We start from the raw sequence: 18,135 nt of genomic DNA, 5'->3' as shown, positions 1-18,135 counted from the left end.
CAGGCCACTTGGCATCCCCTTTGCCTGGTTGTTGGTGTTTAAGGAGCTAAGCCTGGGAAGGAGCAGGGGTGGTGCCCACAGACCAGGGCTTTTCTGGTCCAAATCTCCAGAATAACCTTCAACCAGGGTCAGGAGGGAATCGACCCCTAGAGATGCCTGTTTTTCTGTCCTACGGGCATCTGGAGAACTTATTTCCCCTTGTGAAACTTTTTTTTCTTTTTTTTTTTTTTTTTTTGTACTGGGGATTGAACCAAGGGGCACTTAACTTAAGCACTGAGCCACTTTTTATTTTTTATTTTGAGACAAGGTCTTGCTAAGTTCCTTAGAGCCTTGCTAAATTGCTGAGGCTGACTTTGAATTCATGATCCTCCTGCCTCAGCCTCCCACACATTGGGATTACAGGCGAGGGCCACCATGCCCAGCTCTCTGTCAAACTTTTTGGTCCTATTTTCTACCCCACACATCTGGCATCCCAGCCCTCAGGAGCACCTGGTGCATTCCATCCTGAGCCCCTGAGTCTGCCTAGGGGCAAGTTTACCTCCATCTCCTCCTCTTGGAAGCATTTAGATTTCAACTTTCTTCACCCTGATAAGACGGATACCATTTGCCCAGCTACCTTCTATATCCAACATTTTATTTAGAACCTTTTGTCTGCTGTCTTTTTTATTTCTGGTAACTTTTTTTTTCTTTTTAGAAAAATGCATTTATTGCTATCTTAGGATTTTGAGAAGAAGTAGAGATAAATGCGAGTTTTCAGTCTATAAACCTAAAGTCTTATTCACCCAATCAGACATTCTTCCTACAGACACTGAAGTCTCTGTCCTTGAGATGCAAAGATATGACCAAGAATCCTCGCCACCCTTCCAGACTGTGCAACCTGCATGGGGTGTTGGGCAGGGTCCCCAGGAGTCTGCACAGGAGGGTAGAGCATCCTTTGCTCTCCTGGAGGATGGCGCCCCCTTGAGGTTCACCTTAGTGGAGCAGCCACCAGGGAAGTCCTTTGAAGAAGCTGGCTTAGGTCCCACCCAGACAAGAGGGTAAATAATCTGGGCTTTGGGCCCTGTTCTATTTCTGTGCAGTGAGAGTGGGTGGATGGGCACCGTGGAGGGGGGATGAGTCAGATCAGAGATGGCTGCCCCTCCTCCTGTCCCTTCCTGGACTGGCAACTGCCCCACCCACTTCCTCCCTCTCCTCAGTTCTATTCATCCTGGAGGATTCCCCTCCTCTGGTATGAGGTATGACACGTCTGTCCTTGGAGAGATTCCTGCAGGTGATGCAACCAGGGGAAGCCACTGGATCCCCTCCCTGGGTCAACTGTGCCATCCAGACACTCCAGCCAGCCACCCCCTCAGGGCCACCTGGTGCACACCTCTTTCCGAGGCCTTGGTATAGTCCTGTCCTCTCCGACTTGCATCTATGTCCCAAGGGATCCCATTCCCCAGGCCTCCCACCCACAGGCATGAGCTCTCTTGTCAATGGACTGGTTAGATGAACAGGCTGAAGCACAGGCCACTCGCATGAGGGCACTAAGAACAGAGGAGTGAGGCAGTGGCGGTGTCCCCAGAGAGCAGCACCGAGGGCCATCCTCCGTGCCTAACAGGGAAAGGGGACAGGGCTGGTAGCGCAGGAGCCCGGGAGACGTGGCTGAAGGCAGAAGAAAGCCACCGCTGCTCAGACGGTGACTCGGAAGCCAGAGAGAGACACTGGACACCAGTGCATCTCAGTGGATGACCCCAGGCTGAGCCAGGGTGCTGTTGTCCACAGATGCCGGACGCCTGTGGCTCAGGGCTGGCCCAGAACAGTGGAGACAGAGTGGGGGGTAAACAGAACTACCCAGCCCCGACCGTGTGGACTAGGAGGTGTTGGGTGCCGGGAGGACGCAGGTGAATGAGGCAGTGGTGTCTGCTCTCTGGGAGCCTCTGGGCTCCTGAAGGTAGGACAGCAAGGGGGAGCCGCTCAGAATCCCAGAAAGAAATGAATGTTTTGTGTCTTTGTGAAGAGTAAAGGTGATCAGAGTCTGTGGTGGCCCCCCACGGTTCCTGCCATGGTCCAGTCCCCTCCCTTGGAGTGTAGGTGAGGCCTGGGACTTGCTTCTAACCCACAGCATGTGGCAGAGGACTGGACAGGCTGACCCTTGAGTAGGTGGCCTCCTATGAGACTCCACAGCAGATAGTAGGAGTCTTTTTTTTTTTTTCTTATTTTATTAGTCGTTGGTGGACCTTTATTTATTTCTTTGTGGTGCTGAGAATGGAACCCAATGCCTCACACATGCCAGGCAAACGCTCTGCCACTGAGCCCCAGCCCCCAGCCCCTCGTAGGAGTCTTGATGAGACCGGCAGGCACGCCTAGGAGGCCCAGGGAGACAGAACCGCAGGTGGCCTCGGAAGTCACAGCCTGTAGACCTGAGCACATCCAGCAAGAAACCAGGGCCCTCGGTCGGTCCCACGGCCCAGGAAGGGAATCTGCCAACAGCTGGAGTCAGCCAGAAGTGGGCTCTTCCTAGGCTGCGGGTCTGCATGAAGACACAGCCCAGGTGGCCCCCTGGGGACAGCCAGGTGAGCCTCTGGGCCACGGGAACTGGAAGAGAATAAAGGTGTGTGGTTCTGAGCTGCTGTCCTTGGTGATCTGTTACTCAGCACTGAAAACTGACGCAAAACCTTGGCTGTGCGCGGGCGAGCTCCTGCCGCGGCTTGGGAAGGCCTGTGGAGGGTGGCGTTGGTACCTGAAGGGGAGGTGGACCGCAGCGGGCAGAGCTGGCCAGGAGCTGCTGCCTCCTCCCCACCTGCCACGGCCAACGTTTGGGCCCCAGAGGACGCCACAGGGAGCAGGTCTGGCTGGGCCCCCAAGCAAGCTGTCTGGAGGGCCCTCCCCACCCAGGTCTGGGGTGTGTTCAAAGTCGGGGTGTCTGCCCCGCGCACCCCATGTCCTTCCTTTAGTAGAGGTGAAACAGCCCTGTTTGGATTCTTCAAAAATATCCATCCTCCTTGATTATGTGGATGACATAGGATCATTATGAACCATGAAAGGATGAGGACAACATTTTTAAAATATATTTTTAGTTGTCGATAGACTATTTTATTTATTTATATGTGGTGCTGAGGATCAACCCAGGGCCTCCCACGCACTAGTCAAGTGCTCTACCACTGAGCTACAACTCCAGCCCCAGGATGCAAACAATTTTTTTAAAAAATATTTTTTAGTTGTAGTTGGACACAATACCTTAATTTATTTATTTTTTACGTGGTGCTGAGGATCCAACCCAGTGTCCCATACATGTGAGGCAAGCCCTCTGCTACTGAGCCACAACCCCAGCCCCAGACAATTTTTTTTTTTTTTAAAACAAAGATTTAAAAAGTCACCGGTGGGCTGGGGACATGGCTCAGTGGTAGAGCACTGGCCTAGCATGTGTGAGGCCCTGAGTCCCATTCTCACATATGAATAAATGAATAAAATTTAAAGGTCTATCAACATAAAAAAAAATTTAAAAGTCACTGGTGACCCTCTGCCCAGAGACCATCCCTGGGAGCCCTGTGGTGGTTGCCTGCAGTCACAGATCCTTTGGCAGGGACAGCCCTGTGAACATCTACTCATTTCCACCTTTCTCTCTGGTCTTCTAAGCAGCATCCTAAACTTTGAGCCCTTTGGATCCATTTGCTCAGATAATGGGCAAAAAGAGTTGTGGGTTGGAGAGGAGAGAGAGCTCTCAGGGGGTTTACGATGGAAAAGATGAAAACCGACCAGGAAGAAAGCCCGGCTCCGAGAAGGCGGTGGGAGCACAGAGCCCCCCCCCCACACCCCGGTTATATTTGGCAGGTGCCAGAGGAGCACGTGCTCTGCCTGGGCTCTGGATCCCAGGGAGCTCTTCGTCAAGGCAGGAGGGCCCTCTCTGGGCAACCAGGGACCTGCTTCTGGTTGCTCTTATGTGTCCTGAGTTGTTGACAGAGGGTGTCCACCCAGAGAGGGACCCCCGAGGCTGGGGGAACCCCCATCCGTCAGCTCTTCTCCCGCAGCCCAGGCCTTGGCCACTGTCCACGCATGCAGGGCCACCCCTCCTGGCTGGAAGGCTGTGGCTGTACTTCCTTGACAGGGCTGGACCATCCCTGTGAGCTGACTGTCTCTAGGCCCTGGCCACCTGTCTGTCCAGTTCTCAGGGACTCTCTGAGGATCAATAGCCTGGCCATCTCTACTCAAACCTTCATAAGAACCACCATCTTCCTGGTGCCTCCATCCATAGAGTTGGAGTTTTTTGTTAAAGAGGGGGTTGTTTTTCAATAAAATGGGGAGAGGCTATGAATATTTTTACGGCCTCAGCAGCTCAACAAGGATGAATGACATCTCTGGTTTTCTTGGCTTTTCCTTGTGTTTGTAACCTCAAGATCACAAGATTGCTGCTGCGTTCCAGGCATCAGGACCATACCCAAGGCCAAGCTGCATGTTTCATCACTTTTTTTTTTTTTTTCAAGAAAGCAAAGCTTTCCCAAAACCCACAGCAGGCTTGAACTTAAAACTCTTTGGCCAGAACCATGTTATATGGCCACTCCTAGCTGCAAGAGAGACTAGCAAAACAATTTCTTGGTTTTCACCTTCTTTAGTAGGGGCAGATGAGTGGGTGGGAGTTGGAAATGGGGTGGGGTCTAGGAAGGCTTTTTTACTTTTTAATATTTTTTTAGTTGATCATGGACCTTTATTTTTTATTTATTTGTTTTATTTTTTTTTTTAATTTTTTTTGAGAGAGAAAGAGAGAGAGAATTTTTTTAATATTTATTTTTCAGCGGACACAACATCTTTGTATGTGGTGCTGAGGATCGAACCCGGGCCGTACACATGCCAGGTGAGCGTGCTACCGCGTGAGCCACATCCCCAGCCCAATATCAACTCACTTAACCCTCCTAAGAGCCCTATGAAAGGGCACCATTGTCCTCTTTTTAAGGAAGTTAACTAAAGCCCAGAGAGTTTAAGCCACTTGCTTGAGTTCACCCAGCCATAATATGAGCAAGGAATAAACTGGAGTTGCTTTAATCCTCAGAGATTTTCGAGGGTTTGCAGTAAAACCTAGCCCATTCTGAGATATACAGGTAGGTACTCTGATATCTGATATGTTGGTGTCCTAAAGATTGTATGTTATAGACCTTTATTTATATGCAATGGTATATTATTTATATGCAGTATATATTTGGGTTGTACAATTTACATGAATGTAAGTGCCTTTGTATTACACAGACATATATATGAAACTCTTCCTTACTCTGCATTCTCTGAAGAAAAAGACCTTTGCAGCCAGGAGTAAAGAATCCTCTCCTCCTACAGAATAGGAAGAAATCTTTACCACACCCACCTCATATAGAGCACTAATCTCCAGGATATATAAACAACTCAAAAAACAATAAAACAAATAACCCGATCAGTAAATGGGCTAAGGAACTGACTTCACAGAAGAAATACAATAGATCAGTGAATGTATGAAAAAATGTTCATCCTCTTTAGTAATTAGAGAAATACAAACCAAAACTACTCTAAGATTTTATGTCACTCCAGTCAGAAAGACAATTATCGAGAATAAATGTTGGCTAGGATGTGGTGGGGGAGTTACAATCATACCATACACTGCTGGTGGGACGGCAAATTGGTACAACCACTATGGAAAGTAGTATGGAGATTTCTCAGAAAATTTGGAATGGATCCAACCCCTCTATTTATACCCAAAGGACTTAAAATCAACATACTACAGGGACACGGCCATGTCAATGTTTATAGCAGCTCAAATCACAATAGCTAAGCTATGGAACCAACCTGGATGCCCTTCAACAGATGAATGGATAAGGAAAATGCGGCGTATATACACCATGGAATATTACTCAGCCTTAAAGAAGAATGGAATTATGGCATTTGCAGGTAAATGGATGGAACTAGAGAATATCATGCTAAGTGAAATAAGCCAATCCCCCAAACCCAAAAGCCGAATGTTTTCTCTGATAAGCGGATGCTGATACATAGCCGGACCGGAAGATAGGGAAGAATAAAGGAAATTTGGTTTGAGTAGAGGAGAGTGAGGGGAGGGGTGGGACTGTGGGGATGGGAAGGAAGGTAGAATGAGACAGATATTAAATACATGTATGATTTCACTACTGGAGTGACTCTGCTCCATCTACACTCAGAGGAATGAGAAGTTGTGCTCCACTTGTGTACAATACATCAAAATGCATTCTACTGTAAAATAAAAAAATTAATTGCCTCAGGTTAAAAAAAAAATCCCTTCCTGCAGCCTTGCAGTCTGGGAGGGACCAGGCATGCTGCTGGGGTTCTTGGGAAGGGCTCAGCAAGCCTGGTGTTGCTAGAAAGACAACATTTTGTGCTGTATTGGAAACTGCACTGTCTTGGTATTAGTCAGAATGGGTTTAGGTTAGCTGCAGTAACAAACTGCCCCAGAGGAGGAATGTAAAGGAGGGAGGAAAATGAGGGGAAGAGACAAGGTGAGCTGTGGCTCTGGGCTTTCCTGGAGGCGTCCCACTTAAGTGCACTTGAATGTTGGTTCCAGAAATGAAGCCACGGAAAGCCTGTGGTGGGAGAAGGGGTGTGGCAGAAGCACCAGAGGAAGCTACTGCACGGTGATCAGCCCTGAGCTTGCTCTGGAGCATTCCAAGACCACCAGCTAGCACTCCCAGGGTCACCCCGGGAACCGGCACCTAGGGCACGTCCCCCACTCACATGCCCCTGGTAGGCGATGGTGCCCTCTTTCAAGTAGGATGGAGGAGGGGAAGGATGTAACCTCCAGGAATATGAGTATGGTCAGAATACGACGTGTGGGCCTGCGTGTGTGTGTGTGTGTGTGTGTGTGTGTGTGTGTGTGTGTGTGTACCCGTTCAGGTTAACATAGAAGGGGGTTCCTTTTGGCTACTGAGGGTACATCTCAGAAGCCCACAGACTCTGCATCACCCAGGTGGTCTCATGTATTAGCACATCCGTGGTGTGATCAGACCTCCTCTGCTGTGACAGCCAAGGGCAGTCCACAGCCTGGATAACTGTCCATGGCAGCCCATCGAGGGCCCTTCGTTAGCCTTGCTTTGGAAGATAAGATGAACTGGTCCATCTTATGTGGATGCCAGTTCCTTGTCTGAGGATGGGATCCAAGGACAGTGTGAACCCATTAAAGCAGAATATGAAGGGCACTGAGGTCGTAGAATCAGAGCAGCCACTGACCGGTCACCCAGTGGATCGTGAGAAGAGAGGATTAGGAGACTGCAAACTAGGTAAGAAAATCCTCTCACCTACAGCTCAAGGCTGTAATCCTGGGCCTCTGCTTCTCTAAGCTTTGTTTGTTTCCACTCCTCCTCCTCATAGGCTGCAAGGGTTTGTGGGGGATGTCCCCTCGCTCTGGGCGCAGGCCGTGCCCATTTCCTCTCTGCTCCCTCCTCTCCACGTCTCTTGCTCTGACCTGGAGCACTCAGGCCTGTGAGGCAGGAGGGCCAGCTGCAGGAGGCCAGGCCTCTCGGGTGCAGGGGTAGCGGGGCACAGGACCACCTTGGGCATCGGCCTTCTGCAGGCAGGGGCCATGGGCAACGTGGTGGAGGGTAAGTCTGTGGAGGAGCTGAGCAGCACCGAGTGCCACCAGTGGTATAAGAAGTTCATGACCGAGTGTCCCTCTGGCCAGCTCACCCTCTACGAGTTCCGCCAGTTCTTCGGCCTCAAGAACCTGAGCCCCTGGGCCAGCAAGTACGTGGAGCAGATGTTCGAGACCTTTGACTTCAACAAGGTGAGGTCCCCAGCCTTCCCTACCTCTGGAGGCCTTAGCAATCTGGGGGCAACTAAGAGCAATGGGAGGAGAGTAAAAGTGACCCCTGGGAGAGTGACTTCTTATACAGTGGTTGTGATTTGGGAGAAGGACATTTCACATCCAAGGGGGGTCAAGCACCTACTTTGTGGTTCATGTTTGCAGTACTAGGGAGGAAGTTCAGTACTCTACCACATCCCCAGCCCTCTTTAGCTTTTATTTTGAGACAAGGTCTCACTAAAGTTGCTGAGGCTGGCCTCCAACTTGGGATCCTCCTGTCTCAGCCTCCTGCGTTGCTGGGATGACAGGCGTGCACCATCACATCTGTCTAAGCAGCTACTTTGTATCAGGTCCTAAGGGCCCAGAAATGAATGAGACCCTGTCCCTGCCCTTGCTTTCTAGAGGGAAGACAGAGAGGCCCACAAATTAGCCAAATCAGAGGCAGAATCTAGTGGCTTTCTCTGCCTCTTCAGCACACTGAACAGCTCGGTTGCTGCCCAAAGAGGGATGAACACTTCCAAGGGAGTCGCTGAGCACCCATTTGGGACTGGTGCAAAGACGCCTAGATGCTCAGGAGGATGTGGGAAGAGTGACAGCAGAGGGCAGGATGGGCTGGGCTGGGCAGATCCACCCTACCCGGCTCACCCATGGTGTTCTGTGGACACTAGGCCTGGCAGTGGGTGGGGTGGCCTGATCACTGGGGACAAAGTCATATCCAGCCCCAAAGTACCCAGTGACATCGGCCCATCTTTTCTGAAGTGAGTCCGAAGGTCCGAGTGGTGGTCACACTGCAGGTCTCTCTAAGCCACGGCTGGATGCTCTGGTGAGGACTTCCCCCGAAGCCCAGGGGGCCAGGGAGAGGGAGCCGGAGGCTCTGGGTTTCGTCCACTGGGTGACCTGGAGCCAGTCTCTCCCTTCTTGGCTCATTCACCGGGATCTGCCATGGAGGGTGGGGACATTGGTGAAGGTGTTGGTTGGATTCCGGTAGTAAATCTTCTTTTATTTGGGACAATTGGGTCAGGTGCAGTGGTGGGAGCATCCAAACCCACAGATTCGGTACCTACCCTGCGGGCCCCCTCTGCTGACTCCCACCCTGGCCGGCTCCTCCCTTGAAAGGTGAGGTTGCCGTGATGCATGGCCCCGGGGCTCCATCAACAGGCCTGGGAGAGGCTGCCCTTGCTGCCTGGGGGGTTCAAACGGGTTTCTAGGGAAAGCTGGGGCTTGGCAGCTATTTAAAACTCACTAATAGGTGGGGATAAGGGCCAAAGCAGATTAGGGGCTTTGAGACTCCGCCTCCAGGGCAGTATCCTCTGCCTGCGGGTTTTCCTGATGGGGAGCAGGGAGCAGAGTCCTGGGTGGTGGCACAGAGACTAGGAGAGACACAGGCATCATGCTGGCCCCACGGAGTGCCCCAGAGGGAGCAGCAGTCAGTCCTGAACAGGAGAGGCGGGGCGGGGAGTCAGAGGTTGAGCTCCACCACCCTACCCCTGCGCACCCCAAATTATCTCATCCTGTCACCTGCTAAGGAAACCCTCTGGGTGAAGACAGAACTGCAGAAAGACCCCCCAACTCATACAGACGGCATCAGGGAGGGACAACCCGTCACCCTGGATTTATCCGTCAGTCTACTGCCTCCTCTTCAAGTGTAGTCACATACAAGTGCCATCCCTATTGTCCCATCGAAAGTCAATCAACTTCTGGTTTCTACCCAGTCTGGCCTGTTCAGAGGCCACACACATGGCCTTTGTGTGGCTGTGACCCTCTAGAACCCTGCTTAGCTCACAACTTTCTCTGCTGTGAGTCTCTGCTCAACATGTGCCCTGACCTCCTGGTTTAAACCTAATTAAAACGGGATCTGGCCAGGCCACACTTATAATCCCAGCCGCTCAGGAGGCTGAGGCAGGAGGATGGAGAGTTCAAAGCCATTCTCAGCTACAGTGAGGCACTAAGCAACTCAGTGAGACCCTGTCTCTAAATAAAATACAAAATAGGGCTGGGGATGTGGCTCAGTGGTCAAGTGCCCCTGAGTTCAATCCCCGCACCCACCCCCCAAAAAAAGAGAATATCTGGATCTGGCCCCTGCTTCCATATTTCCCAGTCTCCACTTTCCTGCCAAAGCTCTTCTCATCTTTTAGTACCAGACATTAAATACCATTTAGCCACTATGGTATTATCTGTCTCTCCTGCTGGAGCGTGAACTCTATTTACCCCTTTTCTTCTTTCCCAGCACCTAAGACACTATCTGGAACATAGTAGGTGCTTCATAAATATTGGTTGCATGTTTAAAATTATATACAAAAATCATGATTTTATGGGTTACTTATATACCTTATGACATTAGTTTAACTGTGTTATTATTTTGTAACACCAACATCTCTCCTCCACACCCACAGAACAAATTCCTGGGCTACACTGTGTTGACTCGTGGGCATCAGCAGGGTGCCGTTTAGACTGACCAGGAAGTGAGACAGGGCACTAGGAACTATTCATGCAGAGAGGAGTTAAAACACGGATGTTTAATAGATAACCTGAGGGCCTGTTTTTGTAAATGAAGTTTTATTAGAACACCGCACACTCATTTATTTAAGAATGATGGCTGTCTTCACGCCAAAATGACAGAGGCTGTTTGGCCACAAAGCTGAAATATCAACTCCCTGTCCCTTGACAGAAATAGTGTGTCAGTCCCTGGATGAGAAGATGGCCGTACCCCAGGGCATCGCACCTGATGCGTAGGGATGAGGGGTGCAGCGCTGTGAATGCAGCAGGTGACTGGGGACAAGCATATGCCTTGCTTATTGCACATCTTGCCTGGCCTGGGCTGTGCCTGGCGACCACACAGGTGCACGCAGATGGAGGTGAACACATCTGAGCACCAGTGTAGGATTTAGGAGACTCAAAGTGTTGCCATTCCATCAGCTGATGGCTCTTGACTTCATCTTCTCATCTGAAATGGGGACAAAAATTCCCAGCTCCAGGAGCACCTGTGAGATTAAATGAGCAAAGGAATAAAGCGCTGAGCACAGGAAGCCCACAGGAAGCACTAAAATAAAGAGCATTGCTGTGCTGTTAGCGCACTCAGGCCATCCCACAACCTCAAAAGCACATGTGTCATTCTCCTCTTAGGGCTGAGGAAACAGACTCAAGGAGGCCAGGCAGCCTGGGAAAGCTCACCCTTCTACTAAGAGGTGGCTTAGGTCTTTTTGGCACAAAAATCATGCATCTTCCATTACCCCTGGTAGCCATCATCATCATCATCATCATCATTGGCAGGATTGGGGATTGAACCCAGGGGTGTCCTGCCACTGGGCTCCATTCCCAGCTCTTCTTATTTTACTTTCAGACTCAGTCTCACTAAGTTGCCCAGACTGGCCTTGAACTTGCCATCCTCCTGCCTCAGCCTCTCAAATTGCAGGGATTACAGGCTCGGGCCACCATGCCAGGCTCATTATTATTATTTTTAACTACAAAAGTAATTAAAGTAATTAAAGCTCATTGTAAAAATTCCCAGCAATACAGAAACTTAAACATTGAAAGCTAAAATATCCTCCCCCATGGGAAAAAAAGTTTTCTTGCTGATCCAAGATGGTGTCGCAGGGACCTCGCTCCGTTCTGACAACAACCTGGGAGTCTGGGTGAGCAGTCTGAGTCAGCCTCAGGCGTGTGTGAAAGCCCTTCAAGTGCCTTAAGGAAAAGTGAAATTATCTGTAGGAACACGGCTGGAACGTGAGAACGTTATGTTAAGCTTAAGTGAGCCAAACTCAGGAGGTCAAGGGTCATATGTTTTCTCCCACATGTGAAAGCAAGAGAGGAAGAAGAGCAAGAAAGGTGGCAGGTGTGTGTGGGGGGTATCTCATGAAAATGGAAGGGAGATCAGCAGAATAGAGAAGAGAGACCAGGGGAGGGGAGGGAAGGGAGAGCGGACAGCCTGGGGAAGGTATTGGCTACCTCTCATTGTTAGGCCGAGTGCACGTACAGACATGGAACAATGAATCCCACCATTATGTATGACTATAAGGCACCCAGGGAAAAAGTGGGGGGGAAAAGAAAGTCCTTGGACATGGTGAGGAACCACGGAGATGTTCACTACAACCCTGATCCGCGGGGCGGGCTCCGAGTGAGGAAGGGAGTGGCCAAAGGCCAGCACAGACTCCATCTCAGAGGTCATCAGTCCTGGCTCTCCACCTCCCCGTCAGACTCCCCTTAAAGGCTTTCAGTGACAATGGCACCAGGTGGCCCTTCCTGAGGCAGCTCTGTCAAGGGTTCTTTTTTTTTTTTTTTTCAATTTTTTATTTTTTATTTTATTTTTTTTATTGTTGGTTGTTCAAAACATTACATACTTCTTGATATATCATATTTCACACTTTGATTCAAGTGGGTTATGAACTCCCATTTTTACCCCATTTGATTGCAGAATCACATCAGTTACACTTCCATTGATTTACATATTGACATACTCATGTCTGTTGTATTCTGCTGCCTTTCCTATCCTCTACTATCCCCCCTCCCTTCCCCTCCCCTCCCCTCTTCTCTCTCTACCCCCTCTACTGTAATTCATTTCTCCCCCTTGTATTATTTTTCCCTTTCCCCTCACTTCCTCTTGTATGTAATTTTGTATAACCCTGAGGGTCTCCTTCCATTTCCATGCAATTTCCCTTCTCTCTCCCTTTCCCTCCCACCTCTCATCCCTGTTTAATGTTAATCTTCTTCTCATGCTCTTCGCCCCGACTCTGTTCTTAGTTACTCTCCTTATATCAAAGAAGACATTTGGCATTTGTTTTTTAGGGATTGGCTGGCTTCACTTAGTATAATCTGCTCTAATGCCATCCATTTCACTGCAAATTCTATGATTTTGTCATTTTTTAATGCAGAGTAATACTCCATTGTGTATAAATGCCACATTTTTTTTATCCATTCGTCTATTGAAGGGGATCTAGGTTGGTTCCACAGTCTTGCTATTGTGAATTGTGCTGCTATGAACATCGATGTAGCAGTGTCCCTGTAGCATGCTCTTTTTAGGTCTTTAGGGAATAGACCGAGAAGGGGAATAGCTGGGTCAAATGGTGGTTCCATTCCCAGCTTTCCAAGAAATCCCCATACTGCTTTCCAAATTGGCTGAAAATTTTGCAATCCCACCAAAAATGAACAAGTGTACCCTTTTCCCCACATCCTCACCAGCACTTGTTGTTGTTTGACTTCATAGTGGCTGCCAATCTTACTGGAGCATGGTATCTTAGGGTGGTTTTGATTTGCATTTCTCTGACTGCTAGCGATGGTGAGCATTTTTTCATGTACTTGTTGATTGATTGTATGTCCTCCTCTGAGAAGTGTCTGTTCAGGTCCTTGGCCCATTTGTTGATTGGGTTATTTGTTATCTTATTGTCTAATTTTTTGAGTTCTTTGTATACTCTGGATATTAGGGCTCTATCTGAAGTGTGAGGAGTAAAGATTTGTTCCCAGGATGTAGGCTCCCTATTTACCTCTCTTATTGTTTCTTTTGCTGAGAAAAAACTTTTTAGTTTGAGTAAGTCCCATTTGTTGATTCTAGTTATTAACTCTTGTGCTAGGGGTGTCCTATTGAGGAATTTGGAACCCAACCCCACAGTATGTAGATCGTAGCCAACTTTTTCTTCTATCAGACGCCGTGTCTCTGATTTGATATCAAGCTCCTTGATCCATTTTGAGTTAACTTTTGTGCATGGTGAGAGAAAGGGATTCAGTTTCATTTTGTTGCATATGGATTTCCAGTTTTCCCAGCACCATTTGTTGAAGATGCTATCCTTCCTCCATTGCATGCTTTTAGCCCCTTTATCAAATATAAGGTACTTGTAGTTTTGTGGATTGGTTTCTGTGTCCTCTATTCTGTACCATTGGTCCACCCGCCTGTTTTGGTACCAGTACCATGCTGTTTTTGTTACTATTGCTTTGTAGTACAGTTTGAAGTCTGGTATCGCTATACTGCCTGATTCACACTTCCTGCTTAGCATTGTTTTTGCTATTCTGAGTCTTTTATTTTTCCATATGAATTTCATGATTGCTTTCTCTATTTCTACAAGAAATGCCATTGGGATTTTGATTGGCATTGCATTAAACCTATAGAGAACTTTGGGTAATATTGCCATTTTGATGATGTTAGTTCTGCCTATCCATGAACAGGGTATATTTTTCCATCTTCTAAGATCTTCTTCTATTTCTCTCTTTAGGGTTCTGTAGTTTTCATTGTATAAGACTTTCACCTCTTTTGTTAGGTTGATTCCCAAGTATTTTATTTTATTTTTTTGAGGATATTGTGAATGGAGTGGTTGTCCTCATTTCCATTTGAGAGGATTTGTCACTGATATACAGGAATGCCTTTGATTTATGTGTGTTGATTTTATATCCTGCCACTTTGCTGAATTCATTTATTAGGGAACCATACACCAACAAGACATAACAATCATAAATATATATGCCCAAACAATGGTTCAGCTATGTTCATCAAGCAAACTCTTCTCAAGTTCAAGAGTCTAATAGACCACCATACAATAATCATGGGAGACTTCAACACACCTCTCTCACCACTGGACAGATCTTCCAAACAAAAGTTGAATAAGGAAATTATAGAACTCAATAACACAATTAATAACCTAGACTTAATTGACATATATAGAATATACCACCCAACATCAAGCAGTTACCCTTTTTTCTCAGCAGCACATGGATCCTTCTCAAAAATAGATCATATATTATGTCACAGGGCAACTCTTAGACAATATAAAGGAGTAGAGATAATACCATGCATCTTATCTGATCATAATGGAATGAAACTGAAAATCAATGATAAAAGAAGGAAGGAAAAATCATGCATCACTTGGAGAATGAACAATAGGTTACTGAATGATCAATGGGTTATAGAAGACATCAAGGAGGAAATTAAAAAATTCTTAGAGATAAATGAAAACACAGACACAACATATCGGAATCCATGATCTGTCAAGGGTTCTTAGGGTTACCCCAGCTCCAGCTCTCCATTAAGTCCTGATTCCACTCGGCTGTGAGTAATGGAGGCCCCGGGTTGAACGTCAGGTCCCTGAGCTCTGCTTCAGTGCTTCCTCCCCTGCCTCGCTCACCCTTTCTGTAACCTGCCGGCTTTCCTCTCCCAGCCTCACTCATTTTGGAGGTCGCGGGGAGGAACAGAGCGGCAGGAACAGGTAGAAATGGCAACCGGTGAACTTTTAGGGGCCCTGGAGAAATGTCCTTCAAGATGTCTTGTGCCACCCTTCTCCATGGTCAACCCTCACAAGACAGTGGAGGCATCACCTCCCCTGTCCTGCCCTAGCAGAGTTGGGTGATTCCATAACGCCGGGGTGATTCCGTACTGTCCAGATGTGTGGGGCTGAATAGATATCATGATGAAATAGTGATCCCTTTATAATAATGGCACTAATCAAAATATCAGTATTGGGCTGGGGATGTGGCTCAAGCGGTAGCGCGCTCGCCTAGCATGCGTGCGGCCCGGGTTCGATCCTCAGCACCACATACCAACAAAGATGTTGTGTCCACCAAGAACTAAGAAAAAATAAATAAATGTTAAAATTCTCTCTCTCTGTCCCCCTCTCTCTCTCACTCTCTCTTTAAAAAAAAAAATAATAACATATTTACTGAGTGCTTACTATGGACCAGGCAGTGTTGAGTGCTTTTACATGTGTGAACTCATTTAATCCCATAGAATTAGGTCCGGTTCTAACTTTTACAGGTGAAGAAATCGAGGGCCATATCAAGGACCATATTAAGCCCTTAGTCTCAGATTCAGCTTAGACGGCGGGTGGAGCCAAGATTCAAACCTGCACCCACCACACTGCACTATCAAGAAGGGGTGTGTCTTTTACCGAGCTCTGAATCCTCACAGTCCATCAGAACACACAGCGGGTGCCCAATGAAGTAGGAAGCACCCATCTGAGAAGGGGAAAGGTGCTCCTTGCCTCCCTGTCTGGCCGCTGCCCCTACCCCAGCTCCTATCTCCAAAACGCTCTCTCCTCTCTCGTCCCTGGGTGCGTTCTTCCCGCTCCCACCTACCTGCTTCTCTCCTGCGCCCAAAGGCCAGCACAGACCAGATCTCAGAGGTCATCAGTCCTGGCTCTCCACCTCCCCGTCAGACTCCCCTTAAGACTCATGTTTGAGAACCAAAGGGAAGCAGCTAGTGACAACTAAAATAAAAATGACTGTGAAGGAGAGTGTCAGCTCGTCACACCCAGTGGGTGTTGGATTATCGGATTTGATGGGCAGTCTCTGGGGCAGGCAGGGTGGGCTATGCCTGGCCCCCAGGAGGGTAGGAGAGTGGTGGCGCCAAGGGAGAACAGCTTGGAGGGGACAGAGCTGGCACCCTGGCCTTCCTTTGGCACTTCCAGTGGCGAAACTCTGGCTGAGATGGGCGTGGCCCGGGTGGGGCGTGGCCCGGGTGGGGCGTGGCCCGGGTGGGCTCACAGCCCTGCGCGCTCTGGCAGGACGGATACATTGACTTCATGGAGTACGTGGCGGCGCTCAGCCTGGTCCTCAAGGGGAAGGTGGAGCAGAAGTTGCGCTGGTACTTCAAGCTCTACGACGTCGACGGCAATGGCTGCATCGACAGGGAGGAGCTGCTCACCATCATCCAGGTAACTCCAGGTGCAGAGGGCTGGGCCAGGGGCGTGGACAGCGGGACCCCGAGCTGAGAGCTGGGGGGGGGGGGAAGGATCCACTATCTCAGGATTGAGACCGAATTTGGGACTCAGGGTCCGGGCGATAGTTCTGACCCTCACCAACTGCGTGAACTAGGCTGTGTCGTCTCCCCTTTGTGGGTCTGTTTCCAAGGGACTATAAAAGCTCCACTCTTAAGTCCCAGATCTGTCTGAGGCCCAGGGCACCATCGCCTCCGCTCTCCACAGCTGTTGGGAGCCAGAAAAGCTCTTACTGTCCCCACCACTGAGAATTAAGATGGGACCTTCACTCCTGCCTTTTTCCTCTCAGGCCATTCGAACTATTAACCCCTGGAGCGACACGACCATGACTGCAGAGGAGTTCACAGACACCGTGTTCACCAAGATTGACGTCAATGGGGATGGTGAGGGGGCAAGGAGGGACTTCCCCGGGGAGGGGTCCCAGGGATAGTGACTTCCTATGAAAGGTGAAAGGAGCAGGAGGGGAGGAGGAGGCACAAAGGTCCCTCTGCAGGTCACCTCCTGCATCCCTCTCTGCCCCAGCCACAGAATTAGCTCTTAGGGATCCCTGGACCACACTTTCTGGTCTGTCTCTGACCCTGCCCCTTGCAAGAACTCTGCTCTGGCTCTGCTCGGGGTGCACACCTGTAATCCCAGAGACTTGAGAGACTGAGGCAGGAGGATGGCAAGTTCGAGGCCAGCCGAGGGAATTTAGGAGACACTGTCTCAAAAAATTTTTAAAAATAAATAAAAATACAAAGGGTGGTACTCAGGGTAGAGCGCCCCTGGGTTCCATCCCCATACCAGGGAAGGAAAATCCAGCTCTAGGCCCTGGCCAGCAGACGTGGACACCCTTCCCACCGGGAATCCCTTTTTTTTTGTACCCCAGGGGAACTCTCCCTGGAGGAGTTCATGGAGGGCGTCCAGAAGGACCAGGAGCTCCTGGACACGCTGACACGAAGCCTGGACCTCACCGGCATCGTGCGCAGGCTCCAGTCCGGCGAGCCGGATGACGATGTCCCTGGCAAGGACGCCACTGAGGCCTCCGGCTGAGCCGCGCCCAGCTGCTGCTGTCTGGGGGCCGGGGCTACACGGTGGTGCCTGGCGTCGCTATTGTGCTTGTCTTAATATTATATAGGGTCTCCCGAATCCAAAGGCTCGGCTCACCTCTTTGGGGTCCAGGGTGGCAGCAGGAGGGGGGGAGGGGCAGAAGTGGGACTCCAGAGTGAAAATGGTTCCTGCCCCCCCCACCCCCAGATTCAGCTGTCGGTGATGCTCCCTGGTGCCCTGGGGTTCCTCCCTCGTCCCTTTGGGGCTCCTCACCCAGCTTTTCCCAGTGTCCCCTCTGCATTTCTCCCGTCCACTGTGGAAGCTCTGAGCCAGAGCAGAGGTTTCCTGGGTCTCTGATGGAATTCTACAGATCTATCTGAGTGCCGAGATGGCGGCCTGCCCCAGACCCTGGAACCTACTTGTGTGGTTTGTGTTAATTCTTTCCTCCCTTCGACAAGCCTTTATTGAGCACCTACTGTGTATTGACACTAAACATTAGATGAACAAAGAACTCAATTCTCATCCTCAAGGAACTCATAAGCTCGTGGGAGACACATAGACCAGCATCATTGTAATAAAATTGGCAAAGAAAAGTTATAAAGTAAGGGACCTCTGTAGGAGTTTGACTCAGAGTCAGTATCACAG

General features: G+C 49.3%; 1 protein-coding gene and 1 long non-coding RNA gene across 2 annotated transcripts; both read left to right on the top strand.

The window, feature by feature from the left end:
• Positions 1-7,322: 7,322 nt before the first annotated feature.
• Guca1a (guanylate cyclase activator 1A) lies at positions 7,323-18,095 on the top strand. The gene is made up of 4 exons (XM_005318692.4): positions 7,323-7,750; positions 16,249-16,398; positions 16,751-16,844; positions 17,330-18,095. The coding sequence occupies exons 1-4, from the start codon at positions 7,550-7,552 to the stop codon at positions 17,491-17,493; spliced, it is 609 nt and encodes a 202-aa protein (XP_005318749.1). The 5' UTR covers positions 7,323-7,549; the 3' UTR covers positions 17,494-18,095.
• Positions 7,757-10,537, top strand: LOC144366210 (uncharacterized). Its single transcript, XR_013425171.1, has 2 exons — positions 7,757-8,591; positions 8,790-10,537. It is a non-coding gene; the product is annotated as an uncharacterized LOC144366210 (long non-coding RNA).
• Positions 18,096-18,135: the final 40 nt, after the last annotated feature.

Source organism: Ictidomys tridecemlineatus, chromosome 8 (genome assembly GCF_052094955.1).
Source record: "Ictidomys tridecemlineatus isolate mIctTri1 chromosome 8, mIctTri1.hap1, whole genome shotgun sequence".
Taxonomy (NCBI): Eukaryota; Metazoa; Chordata; class Mammalia; order Rodentia; family Sciuridae; genus Ictidomys; species Ictidomys tridecemlineatus.
This window is presented reverse-complemented; position numbering and strand designations above follow the sequence as displayed.